The following is a 26,012-nucleotide window of genomic DNA, read 5'->3' as shown; positions in this document are numbered from 1 at the left end:
TAAACAATGCAACCAATCAACACAAAACTTGGCACAAAGAAAGATAGATTTAGTAGAAGCATTTTACATTTATCTAAAATGTGCCACATTTTATAGTTTCCATGGTAGCAACAGATTTGGCGAGATACAAAAAATCTTGTGGAACAAATATCTTCAGAAGGAAAATAGCTATCAACACCAAATATTGTGTGCTGACTCCTTATGTTATTAAAATAAGTTGTGTAATAAATTAGGGCAGACTACCACCTTAAGTATTTACATATATACACCCCCACACCATATAGAACACAAACATGTTTTGACCTGCATTCACACTTCAGCAGCGCTGTATATGTGTCAATAGACTAAATAAAGCACCGCCTATGCAAAGACTGCTTTCTTATTTCTCAGTACATGTACAGTATAAAAACACTTGAGTAAATAAAATATAATTTAGTACAGCTTAAAATGTGACTGTACTCAGACTACACAATATTTGTTGTGTGAATAAAACTACTTACAGCAAAGGCATGCAGAGAAGATTAATTACACACACATGCACTGATTTGACCAACAGTCCTTTTAGCTACCGAGAACCTTTACTGCGACTTTCTTAAAGCATTATTTGTTTTACTGGCACAAACAATATAATATATATTTTGAATGACAGTGAGAGAACTGCACTGCAAAACAGTGAACGATACAAAAAAGATATATAAAAATAATATAAAGTTCCCAGCAATTCTAACTTTGTTTTTGCATAAAATCAGGAAGAAACTTTCTTTAAAGCTCTGCAGAGCTCAGTACTTCCCCCTGAGAGTACGAGCGGTGGGAACGGGGCTGCGAGGTGGAGACGGCTGGCGAGACCGCAAGATGCGTGAGTAGGGAGTGATGTTTGCTTCTTCAGCAGCACGAGTGTTGTATTTACGTGTCGGGGTGCATGTTGGGAACAGAGACTGGAAAAAAGGACGTTTTTGTGGAGGCCGGTTTTCAGTTTCGCTCGGTGTTGCGGCCCCACAGCCCCTCTTCTTGCAGGAACCGGCTGCGCTGGAGGCAGCAAATGCTGAAGGGGGCAGACGGACGGCCTGTGTTTGGGCCAGGGTCTCTGCTTTCCGCCTTAAATCAGCTTTAACCAGCGTCAGACCATTCTGGAGCTCCATCAGGATCTGGTCCTGAGAAGAAGTCAGTCGAGAGGGTTAGAGAAGACCACAGAGGGGGGAAGTGAAGGATAAGGCAGGAGGAAGGTTGAGTCAGACAAACTGCAGCTGCTGAACATGCTCTAGCACAGTAATCAGCTGTTCCACATGTTAGAAACCTATATTTAGTTGAAATGCTGGCTGTGCATCAAGCATGTTAGAAAGAGAGTAGAGGGAGAGAAAAGGAGCATTTTAAAATGAGAATTGCATATATACCGGATGATTCTTTGAGGATAATAATTACTGCATCTCCAAAGTTAGCGTCATAATCAGTATCAAAATGAGAAAAGACCTAGTTCCTGTCAAAACTCTGCTTTAACTGATATCTTGCATGATGAGGTGCAGAAAGGGACGAGAGTATTTTCTGAGATTGGTTCAGAAATGTTTTGATTGTGCCTTAACTAATATTACTTTCAATGTGTAGAATTCTATGCATTTGGTTAGGGCAGGGGTGTCAAACATATGGCCTGCGCTCCAAAACCGGCCCACCAGAGGGTCCAATCTGGCCCGCGGAATTACTCCTCAAATTGTAAAAATTAATCATTCAATAAAAGTTACAGCTATTTTAAATTTGTCCACTGCACTGCCTTCTATGTATGTTCTTTGTATAAAGTTTATACATTTTCAAGGCAGGAGGGTTACTGAACCTTCTTCTTATTTAGTTTGTGTGGTGTGTCAGTCCAGGAGGTCAGGATTATTACACAGATGTTGACAAAAAAAATCACTTCTAGAGCTTGACAAGTTGTTTTAATTATAAAGTAAAATACTATATTGTTCGGTTCCAGACGACTCTGACTAAATGTTTTGTAGATAAACTCTGATCTGTAAGTTGTAATGTGTAAATGAGGCACAGTGTTGTTGAAATTGCATTTATTTTTCTTTAAAAAAAATTCAGTTTGTTCATAATGTTTTGCAAAAAGATAGTTCATTAAATGTGAACATTTTCAGAATGTACTTTTTTTTTTTGCACTAAAACAAATGGGAAATATTTGGAGTTGACATTATTTATAGGTTATTATGCTCTGGTTTTACTGCTCCAGCCCAGTTGAGATCAAATTGGGCTGAATGTGGCCCCTGAACTAAAATGAGTTTGACACCCCTGGAGGATTTAAAGTCTCAGATTACATAATATGAATTTTATACAGTTATACCTGTTTGACTAGGGTCTCATCTGCAGCCGCTAATGCGTGACGCAGCCTCTCTCCTCCTGTGTTGCGACAGCAGGCTCTTTCACCAGACTGCAGGTCTGTTCCGAGCCTCTGCAAATCCAGACGCAGCTGACGCAGGTTCTGTTGGAAAAACTCACACATTTAGTATTTCTGACGGTGAACAGGCTCACATGCAGCAAAACAAACAGTGTCTGTGTTATATTACACTGATATACTGACCCGTTGGCCCTCCTCCAGCTTGCGGTCAGCAGCACCAGTGAGGGCGCCAGCTGAACCTGGTACTTCTAGCTGCATCTTCAGCCTGGTCACCTCTGCACAGGCAAATAGAACAAGCCAGTCAGCAACATCCTAACACTAAAACATAATTACAGAAACCTTCCAGTCAGACTGTACCTTGAGTTTTGGTAAGCAGCTCGGCGCGACACTGGTCAAGATCAACACGCAGTCTGCTGAGTTCGTTCTGAGTAGTGAGGCGCTTAGAACGTCGAGGTTCCTCACAGTCTCTCGGCGGCGCTGTTACAGGAACTGTTTCACCTTCTCTCTTTTTTTCTTCAAGGGCAGCAGACAAAGCTTCAATCTCCTGATCGCGCTCCTAAGAGAAAGGATGAAAAGACACTTGGTGAAAATTCAAAGCACATAAATCCAAATATCTCAGTACAGATGCAGCATATCAAATAAGACGACATTGTGAGCACTCATTTGGGGATGGACGTTATTTAGCTAAACTGCAGATTTTGCAGATAATGTGTCGTGAAACACCATTACTGGAGACAATGAGGGAAAGTATAGCAAACTTTGCTTTTCATCGGCTCTGACCTTCAGCTCCTGGCTGTAGAATTTCTTCAGATGTTTTTGCAGATTAGTTATCTTGTCCTCGTACCTCTCTTCGATTAGGGCCCTCTCCGCCTCCAAGGTCTCACTATAGGGTGAGACGACATCACAATTTAGTATCTGTATTATCACAAAATCCAGCATTTTCCAACTGTACTGTTACAATTTGCTGGAAGAGGACCTTGTCCATCTCCCCCTTATTGATAAATAATACCAAAATTAACAGAAATTATGTGTGCCATTGCTAGCACCTTCAGTTAGAAAGGGACTTCTGGGTTTGGATCTAAAACACTGCTGAGAATACTGTTATTAAAAGTGCTTCCTGCAGTTTGGTATAAAAAGGCAAAATTTGCCTTTTAATTTAAACCAACCACACACCTGAATCCATCTTGCATTCCAGAGATGACCTCCATCATCTCAGACACCACCTGCTCTCTCACATTTGCCTCCAGAACTTCTTTCTCTTCCCGCTGGCGTTGCACCTCTCTCTTCAGGACATCAATGGCCTGCAGCAAAGCCTAACAAAGTACAGTCGGGTGTTAGAACAGTGGGTAGCTTTTGAAAAAGTGCTCTCCGTACTTTCTACCTTTAACCGCTTCCAGATCATCTTAAAAAGCAGCACCCACGTGTTCATCTAAATGTGCATAATATTCCCACTGAAAGCCTTAATGGCAACATTTTAGGATGCAGATGGATAGAAAGAAGAAAAATGGCTATGAAGGTGGTTAGGATGGTAATAGGAATAATAATTATTTAGCTTTCACATGGAAGGCGGAGGGTGTTACCTCTGTATTTAACATGGTGATATCTCCATCTTCAATATCGCTGTCATCCTCTTCCTCCTCCATCATCGTGCTTTCATTACCGTTTGCTGTCGGCTCACGAAGTAGAGACAGGATGTAGGCCACTCTGGTCTTTGTGGACGGGCCGTGGACGAGCTGAAATGATAGGTGGGGTATTTTAGTACTTAGCCTTTCTTCTGCCTTATCCTTAGATGCGGGACCTGATGTCTAAAAATGTAGTTAGAAGTACAGGTTTGTTTCTTACTTGGGTGGCAATAGCAGAGAATTTGAGGGCCTGGAGGGTCTCGTCATAGATGGAGGCACATGGATTGATGTTGACCACCATGCTGGAGGTTCCTCGCCCGCAGAAGAAACCCTGCAGGACCCGAGTCAGTTTACTGTCTCTGAAGGGCACCACTTGAGGAGGTCGTGACCTGTGGATGTGTTAGAAGAGTAAGTATTAAGTATTATGCTTGAATTATATCTTGTTTGTAAATCACTTGTTAACACTGATAGCCTAGCCGCGCTAGACCCATGTTATGAAGGCGCAAGGGTCTAGGGCCGCTCGACAGGGAGGGAGGGGCTAAAAGGTTTTCTTTCAAATCACTGCAGCAATTGGGTAGGTATACAACCAATCAGTGCAACGAATAGGATGACGGAGTTCCTAGAGCGCCGGCAGATTGTGGCTAAGTCCCATTAGCTTCCCAACCAGCGGAGCCAACTGGTATATTAAGGATTTGCCATATCCCGTCGGCATAAGTCCAAATACGTCTTTCTTCTCAATGAAACACTTCAGTGCCGTCCTTTGTTTATCTTTCAAGTTGAATTTTAGCTTCAAATCTTTAAGGGCTGTGGCCAAAGCCGAGTCGAAAGATAACTGTTTATTGTGCGCTGGTTGTTTCTGTCAGAATCGTCACGCCTCTGTCGTCACTTAGTTACCCCCCCCTTCTGACTCTACACTTCATGGTGATTGGTCCGGCCAGTTTTAGGAGAATCCAGCCTCGAGCCTTATGGAGGGTAACTAGACCCACCCTGGCAGAGAATTAAATTCGTTGCCGTGGGTTGTCTAGCGTGGCTAGGCTATAACACTGATTCAGTGCCATCAATAAACTAGCTTAGCCACAGAAGTTAACATCAAATTACATAGGTAGGAGTGAGCACAAACGTTCATTTTTTGACTTTGGTTGAATAAATAAATAAATAAAACTAAAGTAAAAGGTGCACTTACAGGTCGATTGAGGGATACATTCAGTTTTTTCTGATTTACTTTTAACACCATATTTTACTATCTTTTTAAGAAAGTATCGCTAATTGTGTGTCTAAGTAACAGTCAAACACTTACTTGTTATTCTGGTTGTGCCTCAAGGCAGCAATACAGCGCCCCAGTGTTAGGAGGGAGGTGTTGATGTTGTTGGCCTCCTTCATCCTCTCACCGTTACGTTGCTCTTTACAGCGTTCAGATCCGGCCAAATCACACACAGTCAGTCTAAAAAGAAGACAGTGAAAGCCATATGTTGTTACTTTTACAAACTTATTTCAATAAAACTAAATGTAAATCGTTGAAAACTGAAGTGCAGTTAGAGTAGCAATAGGTGAACTTACTCGCTGATGTGCATGGCTTTGCCAGAACTTGCCTCAGGGTGGACATGCAGGACACGGATGGAGAAGATGCTGTGGCTAAGTGGGTGAGAAGAGAACCGGTCAGTGTGAGTCAAACAAATCCATCAAAATAAATCAAAGTAAGGTTTTAAACGGCAACGGTTTAATGTGCTCTTCTTACCTGCGGCTAGAGTTTTGGTTGAGGTGGGTGCTGGCGAAGCTCTGGTTGCGACGTCCGGCCCTCAAAACCTTCCAAGCTTCCTCAGCACTGCGAACCTGGATCCAGGTGAGGTCTGATAGAAGAGGAAAAAAAATTATCCTATTGCAACATGAGTGCAGCAGCCACAACACAATGTATATTTTTTAGTGGATCTGCGAATAATATAACAAAGTAAACAGTGTTTAAAGTCTTCTGACCATCTATTGCACAAGTGCTTCTTATAAGATTGCACTCACACTCAAACAGAATGTAAAAAGACTGCAGGTAAAGTGCAGAGAGCGGCAGAGAAAATGAGAGAAGCAGTCTACACTTTTTTTTTTTTTACATCATTTCCTGCTTAATGACGTGTAACATACATCAGATGAGAGAAGCCACATAATGGAATCGAGCTTCAGGAGGTCCAAACTGATACACAGTGCAGTAATCAAACAGTTGAATGCAGTATAGCCATTACTGCTGTGAATGACTCGGTGTTACCTTTCACATAGGGGTTGCCCTGCTTGTCGTCACTAAGCCGCAAGGTGGCTCTTTTCCGGGGCTGCAGGGAGGGCGATGCATCCAGCAGGTCATACAGGAACTCGTTGTAGATCTCATAGAAGGACACCCAGATGGAAAACTGCACCCCTTCCTCCAGGTCGTCCCCTCCACTGTGGGAAAGGCTGTCCGGCTCCAGACAAACACTGTCAGTGTCTGCAGAGAGAGGGGAAAATATAGAACGAATCTATCATGGAGTCATGTTTTCATGGTTTCCTACTATGCACCGATCTGTAAATGGTCAATAATTTCCTCTTAAACTTCTCTGCAATCACACAGCAGTTTGCATTCTACTCTACAATGCCTGCTATGTTTGCACTGAAGCTTATTTAGTCGGTGTTTGATTCCAAAATTTGTCCCCATCCTTACCTTCAAGCTGGTTGGCGATGTTGCTTGCAGAGGATAGTCCTCCAATGCCGCTGTCCCAGATTGTAGTGGTACCACCTCGACGAGAACTCTCATCCTGTGACACACAAGAGGAGTTCATCAGTCCAGATACTCAAGAAAATTCTTCCAGTCATAGTTTTGGAAGTTTTTGTTACTCAAATCAGCTAAATTTCAACGAAAAAGATTTTATTTTAATATTCTAAAGCTTGCCACAACTGCAAAGCCGGAAAAAAACACCAACACATAAACAGCTGCACATTTTCAGTTATTCCACAGTCATTATTGCTTAATTATTCAGTACAAAATCACATTTCTGGCCAGCTGCTGGCAGATGTTCAGCATTCCTTCTGTTGTTGCTTTGTTTTTGGTCTGTACCAACTTCCCTGAGGTAATTATCTCAAAACCTGCCAACACCTCAGTGTTCTTCATGTTCTAGTTGCTACTCTGTCTGCTGTTTCGCTGATTTTTAGAGATTTTTTTGCACTGAACTGTCTGTTGCAGCTGAAAACAATGCTGCTGGAACAGTAAAAGTAAATAACAAAAGTGAGCTGTAATTCACTGTAGCACTAAGAAAAGCTGCTGATTCAGGTAATAATTCTCTGTAGGTTAGTCAGCACAACCAGACTCTTTCATAAAGTCTTTTAATGTACTGTTCTAAAATATCAATTAAACCAGCCATAAAGGTGGTGCAACACATTCAGGAACCTTGAAAAACGTCAAGCAGTTTCATTATCTAAGCATACACCACGGTGCACTGATTTGTCCAACAAACAGAGTCTTGTTGAACTCGGTTAATATTTCTCAAGGTTTGAAACTAAATTTGCAGCGATTAGCTCAAAAGAAATGGCAAAATTCCAAATATTTGCCAGTTCCAGACTCTCAAATTTGCTCAAATTATTCATGTTACATTGTAGTAAACTGAACTCTTTGGTGGTCCTTTGTTTACCTCTTTGAGCAGAGAGTTTCTGCGGATTTCCTCTGCTTTGACCTCACCGGGGCCAAGCTGCCTCACATCCTGAGACATGACAGGCTTCAGATCCATGGCAGCATAGAGACGGCCCTGCAGTTTCCTGAACAGAGATGCTAAGGCACGAGGCAACAGGCCAGCCTCTCGACCGGTGCCTGCAAGTCAGAGTTTGATATTTAAAGTTTATGTTTTGAACTTTTAACCAACTCCATAATATCTAATGCTAGATCAGCATCTACAACACAAAAAAACCATCAGAGCTGCAAACAAACATCACAGTAAAACCAGGGTCAATGTGTTCAAGTATTATCAGTACAGGAGAAAAAGCTTACCCTGAACCGTGTAAGTCTTTCCAGAATTGGTTACGCCATAAGTATAAAGGAGTCTGTTTTCTCCCTGAAGCACATCTTTTACCATCTTCTTCATTGTGTTCTCATAAAACTGATGCTGTGTTGTCTCTGCACCAAAGATCTATGAAAGATAAACAGTGGAAAACATCTGTATGAGGTTTTCAGGTTTTTTACATTAGAAAATCTAATCAACAAGTGTTGTGCTCTAGCCTAGCCACGCTACACCCATGTTTCTGACGGCACAAGGGTCTAGGGAAGCTCGACAGGGAGGGAGGCGAGCTAAAAGGTTGTCTATCAAATCCCTCTGCAGCAATTGGGTAGCTATACAACCAATCAATGCAACGAATAGGCTGACGTAGTTCCGAGAGCACCGGCGGATTGTGGCTAAGTCCCATTAGCTTCCCAACCAGCGGAGCCGCGGAGCCAACTGGTATATTAAGGATTTGCCATATCCCGTTGGCATAAGTCCAAATACGTCTTTCTTCTCAATGAAACACTTCAGTGCCGTCCTTTGTTTATCTTTCAAGTTGAATTTTAGCTTCAAATCTTTAAGGGCTGTGGCCAAAGCCCAGTCGAAAGATAACTGTTTATTGTGCGCCGGTTGTTTCTGTCAGAATCGTCGCGCCTCTGTCGTCACTTCGTTACACCCGCCTTCTGACTCTACACTTCATGGTGATTGGTCCGGCCAGTTTTAGGAGAATCCAGCCTCGAGCCTTATGGAGGGTAACTAGACCCACCCTGGCAGAGAATTAAATTCGTTGCCGTGGGTTGTTTAGCGCGGCTAGGCTAGTGGTGCTCCACATTCCCTTCGTTCATACTGACACTGGCTGCAAGGAACAGCCATTAGGAAATATTTACAAGTTCTCCTACCTTCGAAAAACTGAACTTGTGAATGCTCTGAGCTATGCCTCTTTCTGCTGCCCTCATGTTCTGAGACTCCTTTGGAGCTTTGAGCAGCAGAGTCTCCTCATCTTGAACAGCCACACAACCCTAAAAGAAAAGTGAATCTTAAGCACTACGTGCACTCCAAGCAATAAATATGTATCCTCAAAAAGAAAAAAAACAAACAGCCACAGAACAAGTGACTGATATAATGTTGACTTCACTGTCTTACCTGCTCTTCTCCTCTGTCTCTCTCAATGTCAGTGAGCGGCCTGATGCGCAGAAAAACCTTGACTCGCTCTGTGGTCCCTTCATCACAGCTTCCACGTTTCACTGCCAGTTTCTGAACACAAAAATTAAAGACATCTTTCATGAAAAAAAAACACAAGTTTGCATTCAGCATGTCTAGCTACACATTAGGGACAGTTTACCATGAAAACTTCACAGGTTACATTGCAACAAAAAAAAAAAAATACTCCTGTCGGCTCTCACCTGTCCTGCAATGGATGGGCGGATGTCCAGGCCAGGAGAAATAACAGAGAGCTCAGGTAGACGTGGTCTACCCAGGCCTCCATGCTCTGCTGCTGTAGACTCAAACACTGCCATATCCTCCTCCTCATCTGAGTGCAGTCCACATGGTGAGGACAAAGACAGCGCCATGCTTACCTGTGACAAAGAAGACAAATCCTCATAAGTATTAAGTGATCACAACACATTTCAAACCTGCCTGTGAGTCAGTAAAGGCAAGCAAAAGCCATTTTGTAATGTTACTTCACATAGCGGCTCAGAATGGGGAAGTGGGAAGTTACAGTACAAAGAAATAAATGAATACTTTTGTGCATAAATACTGAAAATAGGCTTTTTTTCTTTTTAATAATGAGCCTACAATGTGGTGATCAGGAAAGAAATCTGTCCTGCAGCATATCTTTGCAATTATGCAGTTTTCAAGCACCATCTTGTTATTCTAAGTGGATTAGCTAGAATATGGGTGTGTTGAGCTACAAGCTGAGAAAACACAGAAACTGAAGGAAGGCTTGGCTTGACCTTCAAAGCCAAACAGTGCCTGCTAAGTAGTGAAACAGGATTTTTTTCTGCCAAGATATCATCTTTTCAGAAAAGTAGGTGCAGAGGAACTACCTAATTTAAATCAATTCAACTGTGAACCACACACGTTCTCTGTTTTTTGTTCTGTGCAATGGGCACAAATTGACATTAAGTGGAGTAATTTTCTATTATTCCATTCATAAAACTGAGCAGCAATAAAGTTGAAACATATTTACAAACTATGTAGAGCATTTCAAGTTTTCAAGGCGAAAATGTCACGTCTTGTGCAGGTAGCTACCCTTTGGCTATTTGTCCCTCAGCTCCATGTAGCATGTGGTAAACAGAAAACTCAGCCATGCTGGTAGTTCAATGTGCTTCAAAGCTTACGTGAACTTTTAAAAAGACAATTCATTCTGGTTTACTTTGAAATTAGCACAATAGTACTTTTACGTGAAGTGAGTACACAATGTTAACTTAAGTAGTTCGTCCAGGTTTAGAATATTTGAACGTCGTGTAGTCACTCCCACCTCAAAAAACAGATAAAATGTGGTTGCAGATTGTAACCGAATACAGCATTTATATTATGTTAAGTTATACTAACACAATATTACTATCACTGGTGTAGTCATATTTGTAGTAATTACAGCTTCGTCGTGACTAAAAGTTCACTGTTGTTTATCAACAATAACAACCATTAAGCAAACGTTAAATTAACTTGCCTCGACGGTTCGATATTCGTCTTGTTTCCAGGACGTTCGGTGGCTGAATGTCCTCCGCGGATCGTCGAAACCGAACTACGTGACTAAACAAAAATTCTGTTACTGTTTTATAACTGCATCAGTCGGAGTCACCTGAAACTGATCGAAGCCTCAACGTAGGTATTTTACCGGTCTGCGTTTGGTTTTTGAACAATGCGCTTCCCCTGCAGGACGAGTCGCTGATTGGCTAAAACTCACAGCGACCTGCCCTCTGATTGGGTAGCAGATTTTCACATGGTGCGCCATATAAACTGTGCCTACTTCAACAAAGACGGCTTTCATTAGTTCCTATGAGGTCACGTTTGGAAGTACGTGTGGATTGTAGATGTAGGATTGGGTTAACAAGGTTCTTGAAAGAAAGAGAGAAAGAAAGAGCACACATTTATCCAAGGGCTGCACAGTGGAGTAGTGGTTAGCACTTTCTGGGCCTGGGATCTTTCTGCATGGAGTTTGCATGTTCTCCCTGTGCATGCGTGGGTTTTCTCCCGGCGCTCCGGTTTCCTCCCACAGGCCACAAATATGCTGAGGTTAATTGACTACTCTAAATTGCAAAACTTAAAATATCATGTTTATTTTGCATGCATGTCACATCTTGCATGATAGTAGAAAGGAATACAAATACATTAAACATTGCTTAATTACACAAGATACAGGGCTACACTGGGAGTTAGGTTCAGTGGAAAACAAAGCAAATCCCTGCAATTGACAATGTAATATATTATATAGCTAAACCACATGGGTAATATGACTGTGTCGTCTACGAGGCGAATGCAGGAAACTAGCATGTTTTGTTTAACAGCTGTGCTATATTCATTACAAAATAATTTGATATATAGGATCAATATCTATATACAACATGTACATATGAGTAAAATGTTGTCTTTTGGCAATCAACCCTGAATAGGCCCAATAATAAAAGGATGTTCTTCAAAAGTGGCAAAAACCACTTAACATTACACACACAGTGGCTTGGAAAGTATCAACATCGTAAACAAAACAGTAACACGAATGCAGAATATGACATCTTATGGAGGAGTGATGTCAACATAGTTTATTTATAAAAGTATGATTCACTACAATATTTGAGCTGTAAAAATGAAACTGTGAAAGTTTTTCTCAGACATTCGAATTCTGAGAAAAGGTTTGTGAATTCCTGAAACAAACATTTCAATAAAATTTATGCAAACCAGCTACATATTTATTGAAATTAAAAGGTCTACATCAAACAAAGCAACCACGTTGGAACATTTATCCATTAAAATCTTGTCCAGGTTCAATGTTCTGCTCCATTGTGGTGGTGATGCTGTGAATACTGACTCGATTATGTAAATTTTGAAGCCTTTGTCTCTGCACACTGTGCCGAACACCATAACAAAAGTAGATGAATAAACCTGTTTTTTAAAGAAGTAAAATAAAAAAGTTACATCATCGATGGTCATGATCACATTATTTGATGTTTTGTACATTTAACTTCAATGAAAATGCATCTTTTATGATAATATTCTTCACATACCTACTGCCATCCACACAGCATAACGGATCCAGGTGTCTGATCCAAGCTGAACCATAAGATAAACATTGACAAAGGTGCTAAAAATAGGAAGCAAAGGCACAAAAGGAACCTGTAGATATGAAAGAGCAGAAGTGCTATAACAGACACAATCTAAAAAAAAGGAATTTCTGTGTTGATAACTTTATAGCTGCAAGGGATATAATATAATGTTAGTACTGGCAGGCTATTTTCCTATTAAGACTGATTTTTTTTACATTTAATTAAAATTATAATTAAAATATGAATTTATTCTTTTATTAAAGCATATCAATGGTAAGAAAAAACATACTAAACTTCATTTTTCTGTGCCTCTAATAAAAACTACACTTAAGATCAATGTGGCATACCATGAAAGCAGCTTTGCTTGTACTCTGTGGTTGTCTCCAGATGATCAGAACAGTAAGGACCAGTATCAGTATAATGACTGAGACGCAAAGTAAACTCCACCACCGAAGGGCCTGCAGGGCGTCCACAGCTCCAGATATGAAGACGCTTAGGATGACAGCTAGAAAGACTGGAGACAGTCAAAAAAGTAAGCTCCAATAATTAATAATGAAAATGAGCTGTGTACATTATTTTATATATGGGATGACACTAAAAAAATCACTTACTAATAAAAACAGTTAAAACAGACACATTTTTGGATGTCTGCGTGGTGGCTTGAGAAGGAGGACGTAACACTCCACCAATTGTAAATGGTTCTGCTTTGTTTAAACTTGAATCTTCACTGAGGTCAGCTTGGTACCTGTAAAAATAAGAAAATATCTATAAATATACCCAAGCACTGAGATTATGCAACCCTTATTTATTAAGATAGGGACTTTAAAAGGGGGTTCTGTGATTTGTATGCCTTTATAATGCTTGTAAGAACTTAATATTCTGAATATTCTTGTTTTCTTACTTCTCCAGGTTGACATCAATTTATTTGAATCAGGGTCTAACATACAGTTTAATATGTACAGTTCCAAACATATCCGGTCAATGTAATCATACTTCAAGATATTATATGATTATTTCATTAAAAAATATGCTTTTTATAAGTTGAAACTGCATATTATTGCACGATGTTATCATTATCATTGCCATTGTTATTATTATATCCCATTGTGGATTATACACATATAGACTATGTAGGAAGTGTGTATTATCAATCATTATCTTTCATACTACTAGATATACTGCAATATAAGGTTGCAGTGTGGGCCTAAGGCTTTGAGTTACACAAAAACATTGGCACTTCACATAAAGGTGAATTTTTCACAAGCATAGTAACTAGAGCAACAATACCACATGTACATATTAATGATGATCCATACCTTAATATGAGGATACATATGGCGACAAGTGTGTAGGCAAACAGGGTTCCTATGGACATCATGTCAACCAGCGCCTTCAGGTCAAACAGTAATGCCATGATAGCTGCAAAGACATCATTTACATAAACTTACATGGTTTTGTTTGACATCTTTTTTAATCAACCGTGCTTGAACTATTCATTCACTCAGTGGAAGAATTTTGACACTGATAATGCTGCCCTAGAATATTTAAAATGTGTTCGTCATAATTATGCATCAATCACTTCAGAAATATAGTGCAGGAGTGTAGAAGTAAATCTTCTACAAAAATTCTGTGAAAAGTCTTCAGCTTATTCTGCCTTGTGTTGGCAGTTTTACCTGCTACAATCCCTGAAACCAGTGTAGCTATGACAGGATTCTGTCTGTCACTCATTTTACTGAGAAGTTTGAAGAGCAATCCATCTCTGGCCATGGCAAAGAGAACACGAGGCATCGGGAACATTGATCCTAGGAGACTGCAGGAAAAAAGCCCAAATGTCTTATCAATTACTCTTTAGTTTTTCATGTTACTAGATTCTGTTTTCATTTGTGTAGTTTGTGATGTCAATAATTTTTATATGCACAGTATAACATGCATGTTAATAAGGACAAACTTTTTTTTCTGTTTTCCAGAAAAATTCTGAACACCGAAAATTAAAAAAGGGTTTTTTAAAGTGCAATGAACCAGTCTTGTTTTGGCTTGAAGCCGGCATTGGGTTTATAAATGGCACACTGTGTTTCCTACCTTGTTGACAGTGCACAGAGGGATCCCACAGCCACTGCGTACTTTGCAGGGCCCCAACCAATGTATGTAAAGGCCACAGGCAGTGGGCTGTGAACACTGAGCAAATAGTACGGCATCATAAGAGTCAGGGCAGCAGAAACACCAAAATAAGCAAGGAAGCAGATGAGGAGGGACGCCACGATCCCAAATGGGATCGACTTCTGAGGATTCTGAACCTCCTCTCCTAAAGAGAAAAACACATAAAGCAAAAGGTTGTGTCTTTCATAATTACAGTCTTTCATTGCATTGTACCATTGTTGTGTAAATTCTAAACCATATACTAAAGCATTAAGTTATTTTTCTATGTGGAGATACTAATGACATTCATCATCTGCAACAAATTTGAGCATTTTTTTTCACTCTGCTTCTGTAAATCATCATGATTAACACTGGCTTTGAATTTCAAAATTCATGCAACATCAAACTGTCTTGCCCATCTTGACTCTCCTTTACCTGTTGTGGCAATGCAGTCAAATCCAACAAACGCATAAAAGCATGTGGCTGCTCCTGCTAAAGTTCCTTCAAAGCCAAAAGGAAAAAATCCCCCTTTGCCATATGTGCTGCTTTCATTCAAGAACGTATAGCTTCTGTAAAAAATAAACATGTAGTTTTTTGGTTATTCAAGCCTCTTAGAAAATACAAAATAAAAATACAGAATTAGAAGTCCATACTCATTTCCATTTAGAAGAGTCTCCTCACTGATGTACCAGTTGTTGATGTCTCCCTTAATGAAGCCAGAGAGGATAACAAACAGCAACACAAGGATGTTAACTGCTGTAAAAATCTTATTTACAATGGCCGACTCTTTAACACCAAATGCAAGAATCCCTAGAAAGAAAGAATACAGAAAATACAATGAAAGCAGTGGAAATTCTTTTTGTCAAATATAGAAAGATTTTCCCCATTCATTACAAATTTTGGACATTTACTTATTGGGGTATCTTCCTTCATTTTTCTGTCCAGATAAACTGTATTAATGTAACCTCAGTTTCTGTGAAGGCTTTAGGTTCTGAAACTTGCCTGCCAACAGCATTATGAGGCCAGCTGCAAAGAAGTCTGGGTAGGGAGCTAATCCAGGTAAATCCATGGCAGCCTGTTTGCCCAGAGAGTTGGCAATGACATTTCCAATGAGATCATCAAAGGTGCCACTCCAGGCTCTGGCTACACTTGATGTCCCTTAAAAACAGAAAGAGATAGGCAACGACATGCACAAACTCTGTGAAACTTTTGTGAAGCGAGTGCATGCATTCATGCTGGCATTATTGTTACCTATGACATATGACAGCAGCAGGTTCCAGCCAGTGATAAAAGCCCATATCTCGCCCACAGTCACATAGCTGTACAGATAGGCAGAGCCAGTTTTGGGAACACGAGCTCCAAATTCAGCATAACACAGCCCTGCAAAGACGGAGGCCACGGCTGCTATCAGGAAGGAGATTATGATACTCGGCCCGGCCACGGCTCTGGCCACTTCTCCTGACAGCACGTACACTCCGGCCCCCAGCGTGCTGCCGACCCCGAGAGCCACCAGGTCGAGGGTGGTCAGGCATCGCCGAAAGTTGGACACTTCACCCTCTGGCTCCAGAGGTTTCCTACGTGACAGGCTCTGCAGGAACAGCAGAACCTTTGCCCCAGACATCTGGTAATCAAGACAATTTGTGTTAATTATGAGGCCTGTTCAAGACAAAGCACACAAAGCTAAGAAATGCTGCAAGGGAGTGGCGTATGTTTAAAAAATTTTAAGATTTTCAATCAGGAAAAGCTGGCAATGTGATCAAGCTGTAATGTCCGTACAAGAATATCAAACAAGAAAACACACTCTGTACATTTTTTATTATCAAAGAGAGCAAATTTATTTTAAGAAAATCTATAATGTAGGTAAAAGTTGCATGGAACTGTCCAAATCACATGCTCCTATCAGAAACAGTTCACACAAATAAACTCATTTATAAGTTAGATGTTATGCAGCTTAGCTTTTGTCTTCATTATTTAATTGATCAGTGTCTTACTTTTGAGATTGACAGTAACACTGCCGCAGTCTGATATTTAACTTTTATGGAACAAACATACTGCACAGAATAGTTTATTTTTATGACACCACTGTACAGTTTTACAATTTGTACTGTAAAACTGAGGTCACACACACACACACACACACACACACACACACACACACACACACACACACACACACACACACACACACACACACACACACACACACACACATCACCCTTCATTCATTAACTAAAGCGTTCACAAAGTGCTGTTCCTGCACAGTAAGTGGATTTTATTCCCACACAATAAAAAGTTCCGACCACTATCAAACAGTATATTCATCCATTTTTACTTATCTTTGTCAGGCATATTGCTTTTTTCTTCTCCTAATATTTTCGTGTATTATGGATAATTTGCTGTAATGGCCTACTTGTGTATAAAACTAGAATAAATTAAAGTAGATACTATTATTCGTTTTATTTTAGTGCTTCCATAATGTGCCAGTCATTCATCATAAGTCAGAACATTGTGTTTTCAGATGATGCAGAACAAAAGAACAAACTTTAAGATCTTTAAGACTTTAAGAAGAGCTAATGAAACTTACTATCTAACCAACTCACTTCACATCAAGTAGAATTTATACTCATGAATTTAAGAAAAGCATCCTTACCTTTTCAGCTGGACACTGCAACGTGTGACTGTGTTTTGATCTGTCCACTCCACACTCTATGTGTGAGGATAAACCCATTCACTGTGAACTCTTCACAGCCCAACATTTTTTACACATTATGTTACATTTCAGACTTATGTGCCATTTCTGAAAAAAAAAAAAAACAGGATCAGAATGATTTCTTTGAGAACACTACTGGCATGTCAAATTGCGCCTAATGTCGGGTCTTCAGTTTCAAATAAAGAACTACCAAAATTATACGGATGCATCATATTTGTTTCTTATGAAATTAGGCCAAACAGAACAGGAGAATTTACTGCCATTCAGAGTAAATTGAATACTCTGAAACTTCTGGATACCTGTATTAAAGATTGTTCCCACTGGATGGTACATATAGACAGTTTTGTGTAGGTTTACTATAAAAAAAACTATTTATTTGTTATTTATTTTTATCATTTAACATTAGCTGTAAAAATAAAAACATATTCACCAAATTTTCATTATTTCTCTCACTAATACCGTAATCTTGCACTAATTTGCAGTAAAATGACTATTCTGATCTTCCACACGAGGGCAGTGCTAACGCTAATACAAAGCATGCTAGGATTTCTGATTCTTCTGCTGATTAAACAGCACATTACGGTCTGCACGCAGAGTTGGACAACCTTGTTCCAGCTATTATGAAGTTGATTTAGACAAATAAGAAAGTATAAAGCAGAGCAGACTTGTGTTCTTTAACCTCGTAGGATCTTCTCTCTGCCTGATGTCTCGTGGACACAGGGTTGGGCTGGGACACCGATAAGTCAACATGTTGTAAACTGAAATACTTTTCACTGCTCAGCAACAAATTGAAGACTTGCTCATCAGAGCATGAGGAGTCAACTAATAGTCTGAGCAACATTATGGTGCAATCCACTGCTTCCAGGGGTTCCTGGTATCATCCTGCAGTTAAAAAACAATGAGCAATGGAAAACCGATCAGCGGATGTTGAGAAAATGCAATCCCACACAGGAATAACTGGATTTTTTCACATTTGTGTGTTCCAGTGGTGCTGAGAAAACTGATTAAAGTTACGTTGCACAGTGGTATGTTGGAACTCAATTTCAGACGTGCTTGAAATGTGTTTTTATTCCTTTTGATGAAACCACTGATTGAAGTGTGGTGAGGTTGGAGAAGAAATATTAGTATTGGTAACTGAAAAAATGTAGACTCACATATATAACTTAAAACACAAATGAAGGAAGGACAGTTTTAACCTTCACAAATCTTTTATCTCATGTTTTGGCTATTCACTGAAAGTAGTTTACAGTATTGTAGACCTGTAATGTTGTAGTAATAGTATAGAATTACTGATAAATATAAGCTTCCCAACTCTTTCTCTGCCACTTTTGGGTTGTGATTGCTTTAGTTCAGAAGGAGTGAGCTGTGAGTAGACTTCATTAGCCGAAGGAAATGGACAATCCCTCTCTCTGTTAATGATTCATCAGCAGAAAGGGGTTCAGAGGCTGGCAGTATTGTCTGTGAATTCATTCAGCACCCAGGATATTTTGGAAAAAGTCCTCAAAATCTGTGTATATTTTCAAATTGAGTGTTTCTGGCAAATTTACGAAATACTCCGGAACTGAGGGGGTAAGTTTTATTCTGTGTTATATTCCACATTTGATGTTTTCACTGCTTTAATTGGAATTTTGAAGCATGTAATTATCTTGTTTAACACAGCCACAATTCTTTTGATTGTCATGAAAGCTCTCAGTAATTTAAAAGAAGCCATTTACTGTGGATTTTACATCATTTGAAAGCATTAGTGTGTTTTTAATCTGTGCCATTTAACAGCATTTTCAGAGTTTTTATTTCACATTTACAGACAAGATAAGGGAAAAAAATGAATGTAGACAATGAAAAAAAAAATCATTTGAAAAGTTTAACACTCTTTTTTGTTAATGTACCCAAAAGTCCGTCTGTTTCTCTGTAATGTGGCCAACAGTGGCTGTAAGGGGTGTTGGTTACTTCATTATCACAGCTCTGCCCCAGCATTTTTCCAGCTGTATTAGCCAGATGCAGCAGGGCAGCTATGGCTTTTCTCCATGGAGACTTGGTTCACTGGCCACAGCGTGAGACGGAGAGCGTTTGCAGGAAGGAGGGTCATTAGAGTGTGACTTCACTCTCAGCTCATGTAAATCCTGCGTCTATTTCGGTGCAGAAGGATATTTGAAGCAGCCCGATGACCCTGTTAGTGAGGTGTGAAAAGAAACTAAAGAAGTCAACTCATGAAAAAAATCCAAAGTCTTAAAAAACATATGTTACTGTGCACTCCGAATAGAGCGGTTAATAACAGCCTCAGGTCAAGTTGGCCTCTAACACCATTTTCTCTTTGTTTAAAAGGGAACAGTGAGCTCATGGATTAGAGTTTATTTGATGGTATCGCACACAGCCTCAGCACTGGTGTCGATTACTTCTAGTCAGTTGTAATTATAGCCAATTTGTCTACTTACGAGCGTGACGTGTTTTTTCCAATGTTTTCTAACAGGCAGAAATTCTCATCAGTGCAAACATGAAAAACACAAACCAGTGCAGTAGACAGATTGATGGGAGAAGATAAGATTGAAAATTTCCTCACCCTGGGAAGTCAGAGAAAACCATCCTAACCATTATACACGCAAGAAAGATGAGGCTGCTTCTGTATTATGTGGTACTGCTGGGGTCCAGTTATGTGATCTCCACTTACGGGCCCCATCAGAGAGCGCAGATGACCGGTGACATTTTGCTTGGAGGTCTTTTCCCCATACACTTTGGTGTCGCATCCAAAGATCAAGACCTTGCAGCTCGGCCAGAATCCACACAGTGTGTCAGGTAAAACCTACAGCTGATTTATGACACTGTTTTTCTTTTTTAAACTTATTATGTCGAGTTTGTCTAAACATGTGCCTTGCTTGCTTCCTCAGGTTCAATTTCCGTGGTTTCCGTTGGCTCCAAGCCATGATTTTTGCTATTGATGAGATAAACAACAGCAGCACACTCCTGCCCAACATCACTCTCGGCTACAGGATCTTCGACACGTGCAACACAGTTTCAAAAGCTTTGGAGGCTACTCTAAGTTTTGTGGCCCAAAATAAGATCGACTCGCTGAATTTAGACGAGTTTTGTAACTGCACGGATCACATCCCATCAACCATTGCAGTAGTCGGAGCTGCTGGGTCTGCAGTCTCTACAGCCGTCGCAAACCTGCTGGGTCTGTTTTATATTCCTCAGGTGAGTAACTGGACAGTGGCTTTGTCAGCAGCACATCATTACTCCTCCTCATTGTGGCCTTAAATCAGAACAAATGTTGCATTGTGACCCTCTAACAAGGATTATTCCTGACTCAGAATGGGCCTTTAGGGGCGATTACAGCAGATAGTAGATTCAAGTTGACTTGAATTTGTGCATTTTCTTGTTATTTCTGACCATGTGATGAACAAAAATGTCTTTTATGTTTAAGCAGATGAAACCACAACAACTGCTTTTTGTTTGTTTCCAAATTTTTTATAATTTTGGTGTTGGCAAATTTCTTTTTTTGAGCTAAGTAAAATCTTTTTAGGTTGCAACAAAAATTCCTCTCTGTAGGAAAAGTGGCTAAAACCTGAATGATGTTTGAAAACTAACAAAACCTTGATAATAATTAAAGATAGTTAAGAGTCATAGCATTTTAAATCATCAAATTTTCAGAACAATTTCTGCTTGATAGTCTCAAGAAATTTCATTATTATGAACTATGGACACATAGAAAGATATTTGTGAAATTTTTTGCTTGGTATATGAAATACTTTCCAAGTAATGTTTTTGTGACTGCTTTGCTTTTTTTCCCCCTATTTAAACTGTCCCATAATTAGAGGCTATTTGATCTACTTGCCGAACACTTCAGATTCTGAATCAATAACATGATGAGAAATAATTTCAGGCTTTTATCATTTATAGTTCCTGTGATGCTGTTGTTCAAATGTAGCGTCAAATTTCAATGTCAGAAATGATGCTTAAAAGTGGGTTTCTGGGCGGTTGTTAAGAAGAATTTATCTTAGAAAGTATTTGATATATTAAGCAAAACTTTTACATGTAATATTAGTATGCATAGTTTATGATTAAAAAGGCCCCTGATGATTTGACATGAGTTACCCTAAACAACAGCAAGCAGGACAGAATGAAAACATGATAGATTGCCTGAAATCTCCCCTGTTTCAGATCAGTTATGCCTCTTCCAGTCGTCTACTGAGCAACAAGAATCAGTACAAGTCCTTCATGAGAACCATTCCTACAGATGAGTACCAAGCCACAGCCATGGCAGACATCATAGAGCACTTTCAATGGAACTGGGTCATCGCTGTTGCCTCTGACGACGACTACGGACGTCCAGGGATTGAAAAGTTTGAGAAGGAGATGGAGGAGCGAGACATTTGCATCCACCTGAATGAGCTTATTTCTCAGTACTTTGAGGATCATGAAATTAAAGCTCTGGCTGACCGGATTGAGAACTCCACAGCCAAAGTCATTGTTGTGTTTGCCAGTGGCCCAGACATTGAGCCTCTGATCAAAGAGATGATCAGGAGAAACATCACAGATCGGATTTGGTTAGCTAGTGAAGCGTGGGCCAGCTCCTCCCTTATTGCTAAACCAGAATATCTTGATGTTGTGGCGGGAACTATTGGCTTTGCTCTAAAGTCAGGGAGTATACCCGGCTTTAAGGAGTTCTTACAAAACGTCCAACCAAAGAAAGACAGTCATAATGAATTTGTCAGAGAGTTTTGGGAAGAAACCTTCAACTGTTATCTGGAGGACAGCCCAAGACTCCAGGAAAGTGAAAATGGCAGCACTAGTTTCAGGCCTTTGTGTACTGGTGAGGAAGACATCACAAGTGTTGAGACCCCATACCTGGACTACACACACCTTCGCATCTCCTATAATGTTTATGTTGCAGTTTATTCCATTGCACAAGCCCTGCAGGACATCCTCACCTGCACACCCGGACATGGACTTTTTGCTAACAATTCATGTGCAGATATAAAGAAAATGGAAGCATGGCAGGTACAATATCTAGCATTTACACACACTCAATTGAATCAGTTAAATGCCTAATATACTGATACGTGAATCATCCAAATATGTGGTTCTGCATCGTAGGTCCTGAAGCAGCTCAGACATTTGAACTACACCAACAGTATGGGGGAAAAGATACACTTTGATGAGAATGCAGACCTGGCAGCAAACTACACCATCGTAAACTGGCACAGGTCGACTGAAGATGGTTCTGTGGTGTTTGAGGAGGTTGGATATTACAATATGCATGTCAAGAGAGGAGCCAAACTGTTCATTGACAAGACCAAGATTCTTTGGAACGGATACAGTTCAGAGGTCAGTCCAGTTTTTTTTAAAGGTTGTTACCTGAATTAATGCACTCTGGTGTTTCTCATCATTAAATGTATATTTCATTCTCTATGCCCAGTTGCCTTGGAAATGTTATGAGGAAATTACAGCTGGAAAGGGAAACATTTAAATCTGCTGTAAAGAGCATTACAAGTGGTGCAGAACATTTAATTGGAGAACCAAGTGAACAACATTGAAAAATCCACTTTTGAGTTGCTTACGGAAGGTTTTCTTACATTTTCTTACTTTATACTTCTTTACACATCTTGTTGTAGAATTTGAATATGTTTGTGTCCACATATTTGCTCTGTTTTAGCACTGTTTGTGTTCTCTGCCAAGGCCTAGGGAAACATTTGTCTCTTTAGCTGGTAAGTGCTCCACTTTGGTGCGGAGCTGGTGGTGTTTGTGAAGTTTAAACTGAATACATCTGTTTTTCCGACAAAAACGCTACAAAAACACAGAGAGAGAACCAAAAGTGTAAAGTGGTGTTCCTTTCACATTCTCCCACTGTTTTCATAGTGCCATCAGACACAGTGTTATTAAATAAATGTTGATTGTGCCTCCTTTGAGGTTAAGATAGGCTTTGCTGCAATGTGTTTTGGGAACTTTGGTGCAGCAGCTATAAATTCAACAATAGAAGTTTTGGACTTTTTAATACTGTTCTCAGGAAAACATTAGCCAAGAGTTGCTTATAAGCACATCCAGCTGACACTTTGTAACATTAATGCTGTGTTTATTCTTTTTTGATGTCCACCACCTGAGGAAAATACCTGGCTTTTTAACAACTTTAGTCTTCAGAAGTTACCATAAAATTAGCTTATAAGCTCTGGATCTAAGGTTATCAAGAGCAGGGAGAATAAACCAAATAGCAATTTTAAGGATCAAAATAAGGAGAAGATGCTAAAACACTTTTCAGAACTGAGCGAAGCTGCAGAGCAGGACAATGTCTCTCAGTGGGTTCATCAGGATGAGTGATCCTTTTCACATTTGGCCCAATGCTTAGATTAAAAATTAAAATTAAGCCCTAGTTATTTTATCGTATTTAAAACTGCACACTTGTTAAATTGTAGTGCACATTTGCATCCATTATCCTGTCTTTCCTGCCCTCCTCATTTGACTTTCCTGAATGTTTTATGTCCTACAGGTTCCATTCTCTAATTGCAGTGAGGATTGTGAACCTGGCACGAGAAAGGGGATCATCGACAGTATGCCCACATGCTGCTTTGAATGCACTGAGTGCTCAGATGGAGAGTACAGCAATCATAAAGGTGCAAAAGATGACATACATTAAGAGTCTCTGCTAATGCTACACTTTGTTAATGTTGCAATTTTTATACAGATCATGTTTTTGTTTTCATTATTTTTACAGATGCCAGCGTTTGCACCAAGTGCCCAAATAACTCCTGGTCAAATGGGAACCACACGTTCTGTTTCGTGAAGGAAATCGAATTTCTCTCCTGGACAGAACCATTCGGCATAGCTTTGGCCATATGTGCAGTGCTGGGCATTGTCTTGACAGCCTTTGTGATGGGAGTCTTTGTGAGGTTTCGAAACACCCCAATAGTGAAGGCTACAAACCGGGAACTGTCCTACGTTCTCCTGTTCTCACTTATCTGTTGCTTTTCCAGTTCTCTTATCTTTATCGGAGAACCACAGGACTGGACCTGCCGTTTACGTCAACCTGCCTTTGGGATCAGTTTTGTTCTCTGTATCTCCTGCATCCTGGTGAAAACTAACAGGGTGCTTTTGGTGTTTGAGGCCAAGATCCCGACTAGTCTCCATCGTAAATGGTGGGGATTAAACCTGCAGTTTCTTCTGGTATTTCTGTGCACGTTCGTCCAAGTCATGATTTGTGTGGTGTGGCTTTACAACGCTCCTCCTTCTAGCTACAAGAATCATGACATCGATGAGATCATCTTTATCACATGCAATGAAGGTTCTGTGATGGCTCTTGGGTTTCTAATTGGCTATACATGCCTTCTGGCAGCTATATGTTTCTTCTTTGCGTTTAAATCTCGGAAACTTCCAGAAAACTTTACAGAGGCCAAGTTCATTACTTTTAGCATGCTCATATTCTTTATTGTTTGGATCTCTTTTATCCCTGCATACTTTAGCACTTATGGCAAGTTTGTTTCTGCTGTTGAGGTCATTGCTATACTGGCATCCAGCTTTGGGATGCTGGCCTGTATCTTTTTCAACAAGGTCTACATCATCCTCTTCAAACCTTCCAGGAACACCATCGAAGAAGTCCGGTGCAGCACCGCAGCCCACGCTTTCAAAGTGGCAGCTAAAGCTACATTAAAACACAACACGGCTTCAAGAAAGAAGTCCAGTAGCATTGGTGGGTCGTCAGCCTCGAGCCCGTCCTCATCCATCAGCCTCAAGACCAACGGAAACGACTGTGACCGAACTTCAGGGAAGCACAGGCCGAGGGTGAGCTTTGGCAGTGGAACAGTTACTCTGTCCTTGAGCTTTGATGAATCGAGGAGGAGTTCTTTGATGTAATAGCATGTAAGTGGATATTTTAAACTCCAGTTTCATCAATCTCCATTATTAGGACTGTATTTTGGACTTTATTGTAAGATTCATTTACATGTAGATTTTATCGTCTTTCCATTGTCTTCTTCAGATTTTGGCAGAAATATAATGTGTCACTTGCAGAAAACACATTGTACACTGTTCACAAATCCTATAAATTTGACTATTTTCAGCATAAACCTAATGTACACTAAGTCTGCTCAAAACAAAATATTTTGTACAATTAAAAACATTACATATAACAAGTCAGATGTTTGGTCTTGGGAGGGTTTTTCAATCATCTACACATTGGAAAAAACGCCTCAGTAAACGTACTTAATCAACACGTGGCACTTTTGGATTCTGGCATTGTAAAACAAGAGAAAGGGCTGTGAAAGACTGTAATATGTCAGAGTAACCCTCTCTGATCTCTGCTGCTTCAGGTAGAGCTGTTATCTATTGTTTTGGCATAGTGCTCCCATCTTAGACAGATATTCTTTTTCAATATTACATTGAAGATTTTTTTTCATGTTAGGATATTCTGTATTTCTCTAATCACCTTCAGACAAAATCTCATTGTTTGTTACATTATGTTGAAAATTCTGAGTGTTGTGAGCTGTAATAGAACCATAAAATAGCACAATTGTGTAACTTGAAACATGGAATTACTTGAAACATCACAACACTGTATTGCCTATGATGAAATGCCAAGAAAAATTACCCACGTTTTCTTAGAAAGAAATCAGAATAGTTGGAGAGCCAATGAACACAATGAAGGAGGTGCATGGAGTATTTTGGTGTAGATCTCTCAGAAAAACCTCTCAGCTTGCAGCTTGCTTATCACAAGTCTTTGACAACTGCAAACAGTGCCAGCCTGTCTCACATGTTAATGTCATTCTTGCAATAGCTCTTCATTTCACAGTCATGTCTTTACAGTAGGAGGTGCAGAAGGGAAGCAGGAGCTGCAAACTGATTGTCAGCTATGAATAAACTAACTTTCCTGAGTACAGAGAAGTCTTTTCTTTACAGTAACACAATAATTGAACAACAGAGTACATTATTATT

The 26,012-nt window shown here is 39.9% G+C and overlaps 3 protein-coding genes across 3 annotated transcripts; 1 reads left to right on the top strand and 2 right to left on the bottom strand.

Moving 5' to 3' along the window:
- Nucleotides 1-103: 103 nt before the first annotated feature.
- On the bottom strand, nucleotides 104-10,832 carry kif20a (kinesin family member 20A). The gene is made up of 19 exons (XM_022190563.2): nucleotides 10,660-10,832; nucleotides 9,389-9,562; nucleotides 9,129-9,239; nucleotides 8,885-9,004; nucleotides 7,997-8,135; nucleotides 7,644-7,819; nucleotides 6,680-6,773; nucleotides 6,254-6,466; nucleotides 5,738-5,849; nucleotides 5,560-5,634; nucleotides 5,300-5,443; nucleotides 4,223-4,391; nucleotides 3,961-4,113; nucleotides 3,554-3,693; nucleotides 3,161-3,263; nucleotides 2,738-2,936; nucleotides 2,564-2,655; nucleotides 2,327-2,464; nucleotides 104-1,151 (listed from the first exon to the last, which is right to left on the bottom strand). The coding sequence occupies exons 2-19, from the start codon at nucleotides 9,554-9,556 to the stop codon at nucleotides 780-782; spliced, it is 2,718 nt and encodes a 905-aa protein (XP_022046255.2). The 5' UTR covers nucleotides 9,557-9,562; nucleotides 10,660-10,832; the 3' UTR covers nucleotides 104-779.
- On the bottom strand, nucleotides 10,458-16,007 carry zgc:175280 (cationic amino acid transporter 2 family protein). The gene is made up of 8 exons (XM_051937910.1): nucleotides 15,638-16,007; nucleotides 15,389-15,544; nucleotides 15,040-15,196; nucleotides 14,822-14,952; nucleotides 14,330-14,552; nucleotides 13,924-14,060; nucleotides 13,567-13,669; nucleotides 10,458-10,467 (listed from the first exon to the last, which is right to left on the bottom strand). Exons 1-8 carry the CDS (start codon nucleotides 16,005-16,007, stop codon nucleotides 10,458-10,460), a joined length of 1,287 nt encoding a protein of 428 aa, XP_051793870.1.
- A 3,694-nt stretch (nucleotides 16,008-19,701) lies between these two features.
- On the top strand, nucleotides 19,702-24,935 carry casr (calcium-sensing receptor). The gene is made up of 6 exons (XM_022190483.1): nucleotides 19,702-19,886; nucleotides 19,979-20,285; nucleotides 21,252-22,091; nucleotides 22,188-22,418; nucleotides 23,575-23,698; nucleotides 23,800-24,935. Exons 1-6 carry the CDS (start codon nucleotides 19,702-19,704, stop codon nucleotides 24,933-24,935), a joined length of 2,823 nt encoding a protein of 940 aa, XP_022046175.1.
- The last annotated feature ends 1,077 nt before the right edge of the window (nucleotides 24,936-26,012 follow it).

Source organism: Acanthochromis polyacanthus, chromosome 17, assembly GCF_021347895.1.
Source record: "Acanthochromis polyacanthus isolate Apoly-LR-REF ecotype Palm Island chromosome 17, KAUST_Apoly_ChrSc, whole genome shotgun sequence".
Lineage (NCBI taxonomy): Eukaryota > Metazoa > Chordata > Actinopteri > Pomacentridae > Acanthochromis > Acanthochromis polyacanthus.
This window is presented reverse-complemented; position numbering and strand designations above follow the sequence as displayed.

Coding starts and splice junctions, on each gene's coding strand:
- casr (XM_022190483.1), top strand. CDS start 19,702: ATGAGGCTGCTTCTGTATTATGTGGTACTGCTGGGGTCCAGTTATGTG. Junction 22,092..22,187: donor AGAAAATGGAAGCATGGCAG/GTACAATATCTA, acceptor TCTGCATCGTAG/GTCCTGAAGCAGCTCAGACA. Junction 22,419..23,574: donor GGAACGGATACAGTTCAGAG/GTCAGTCCAGTT, acceptor TATGTCCTACAG/GTTCCATTCTCTAATTGCAG.
- kif20a (XM_022190563.2), bottom strand. CDS start 9,556: ATGGCGCTGTCTTTGTCCTCACCATGTGGACTGCACTCAGATGAGGAG. Junction 9,240..9,388: donor GCCCATCCATTGCAGGACAG/GTGAGAGCCGAC, acceptor TTTTGTGTTCAG/AAACTGGCAGTGAAACGTGG. Junction 2,465..2,563: donor AGCTGGAGGAGGGCCAACGG/GTCAGTATATCA, acceptor TTTTTCCAACAG/AACCTGCGTCAGCTGCGTCT.
- zgc:175280 (XM_051937910.1), bottom strand. CDS start 16,007: ATGTCTGGGGCAAAGGTTCTGCTGTTCCTGCAGAGCCTGTCACGTAGG. Junction 14,953..15,039: donor ACTCTTCTAAATGGAAATGA/GTATGGACTTCT, acceptor TTTTTACAGAAG/CTATACGTTCTTGAATGAAA. Junction 13,670..13,923: donor GGTTTCAGGGATTGTAGCAG/GTAAAACTGCCA, acceptor ATGTCTTTGCAG/CTATCATGGCATTACTGTTT.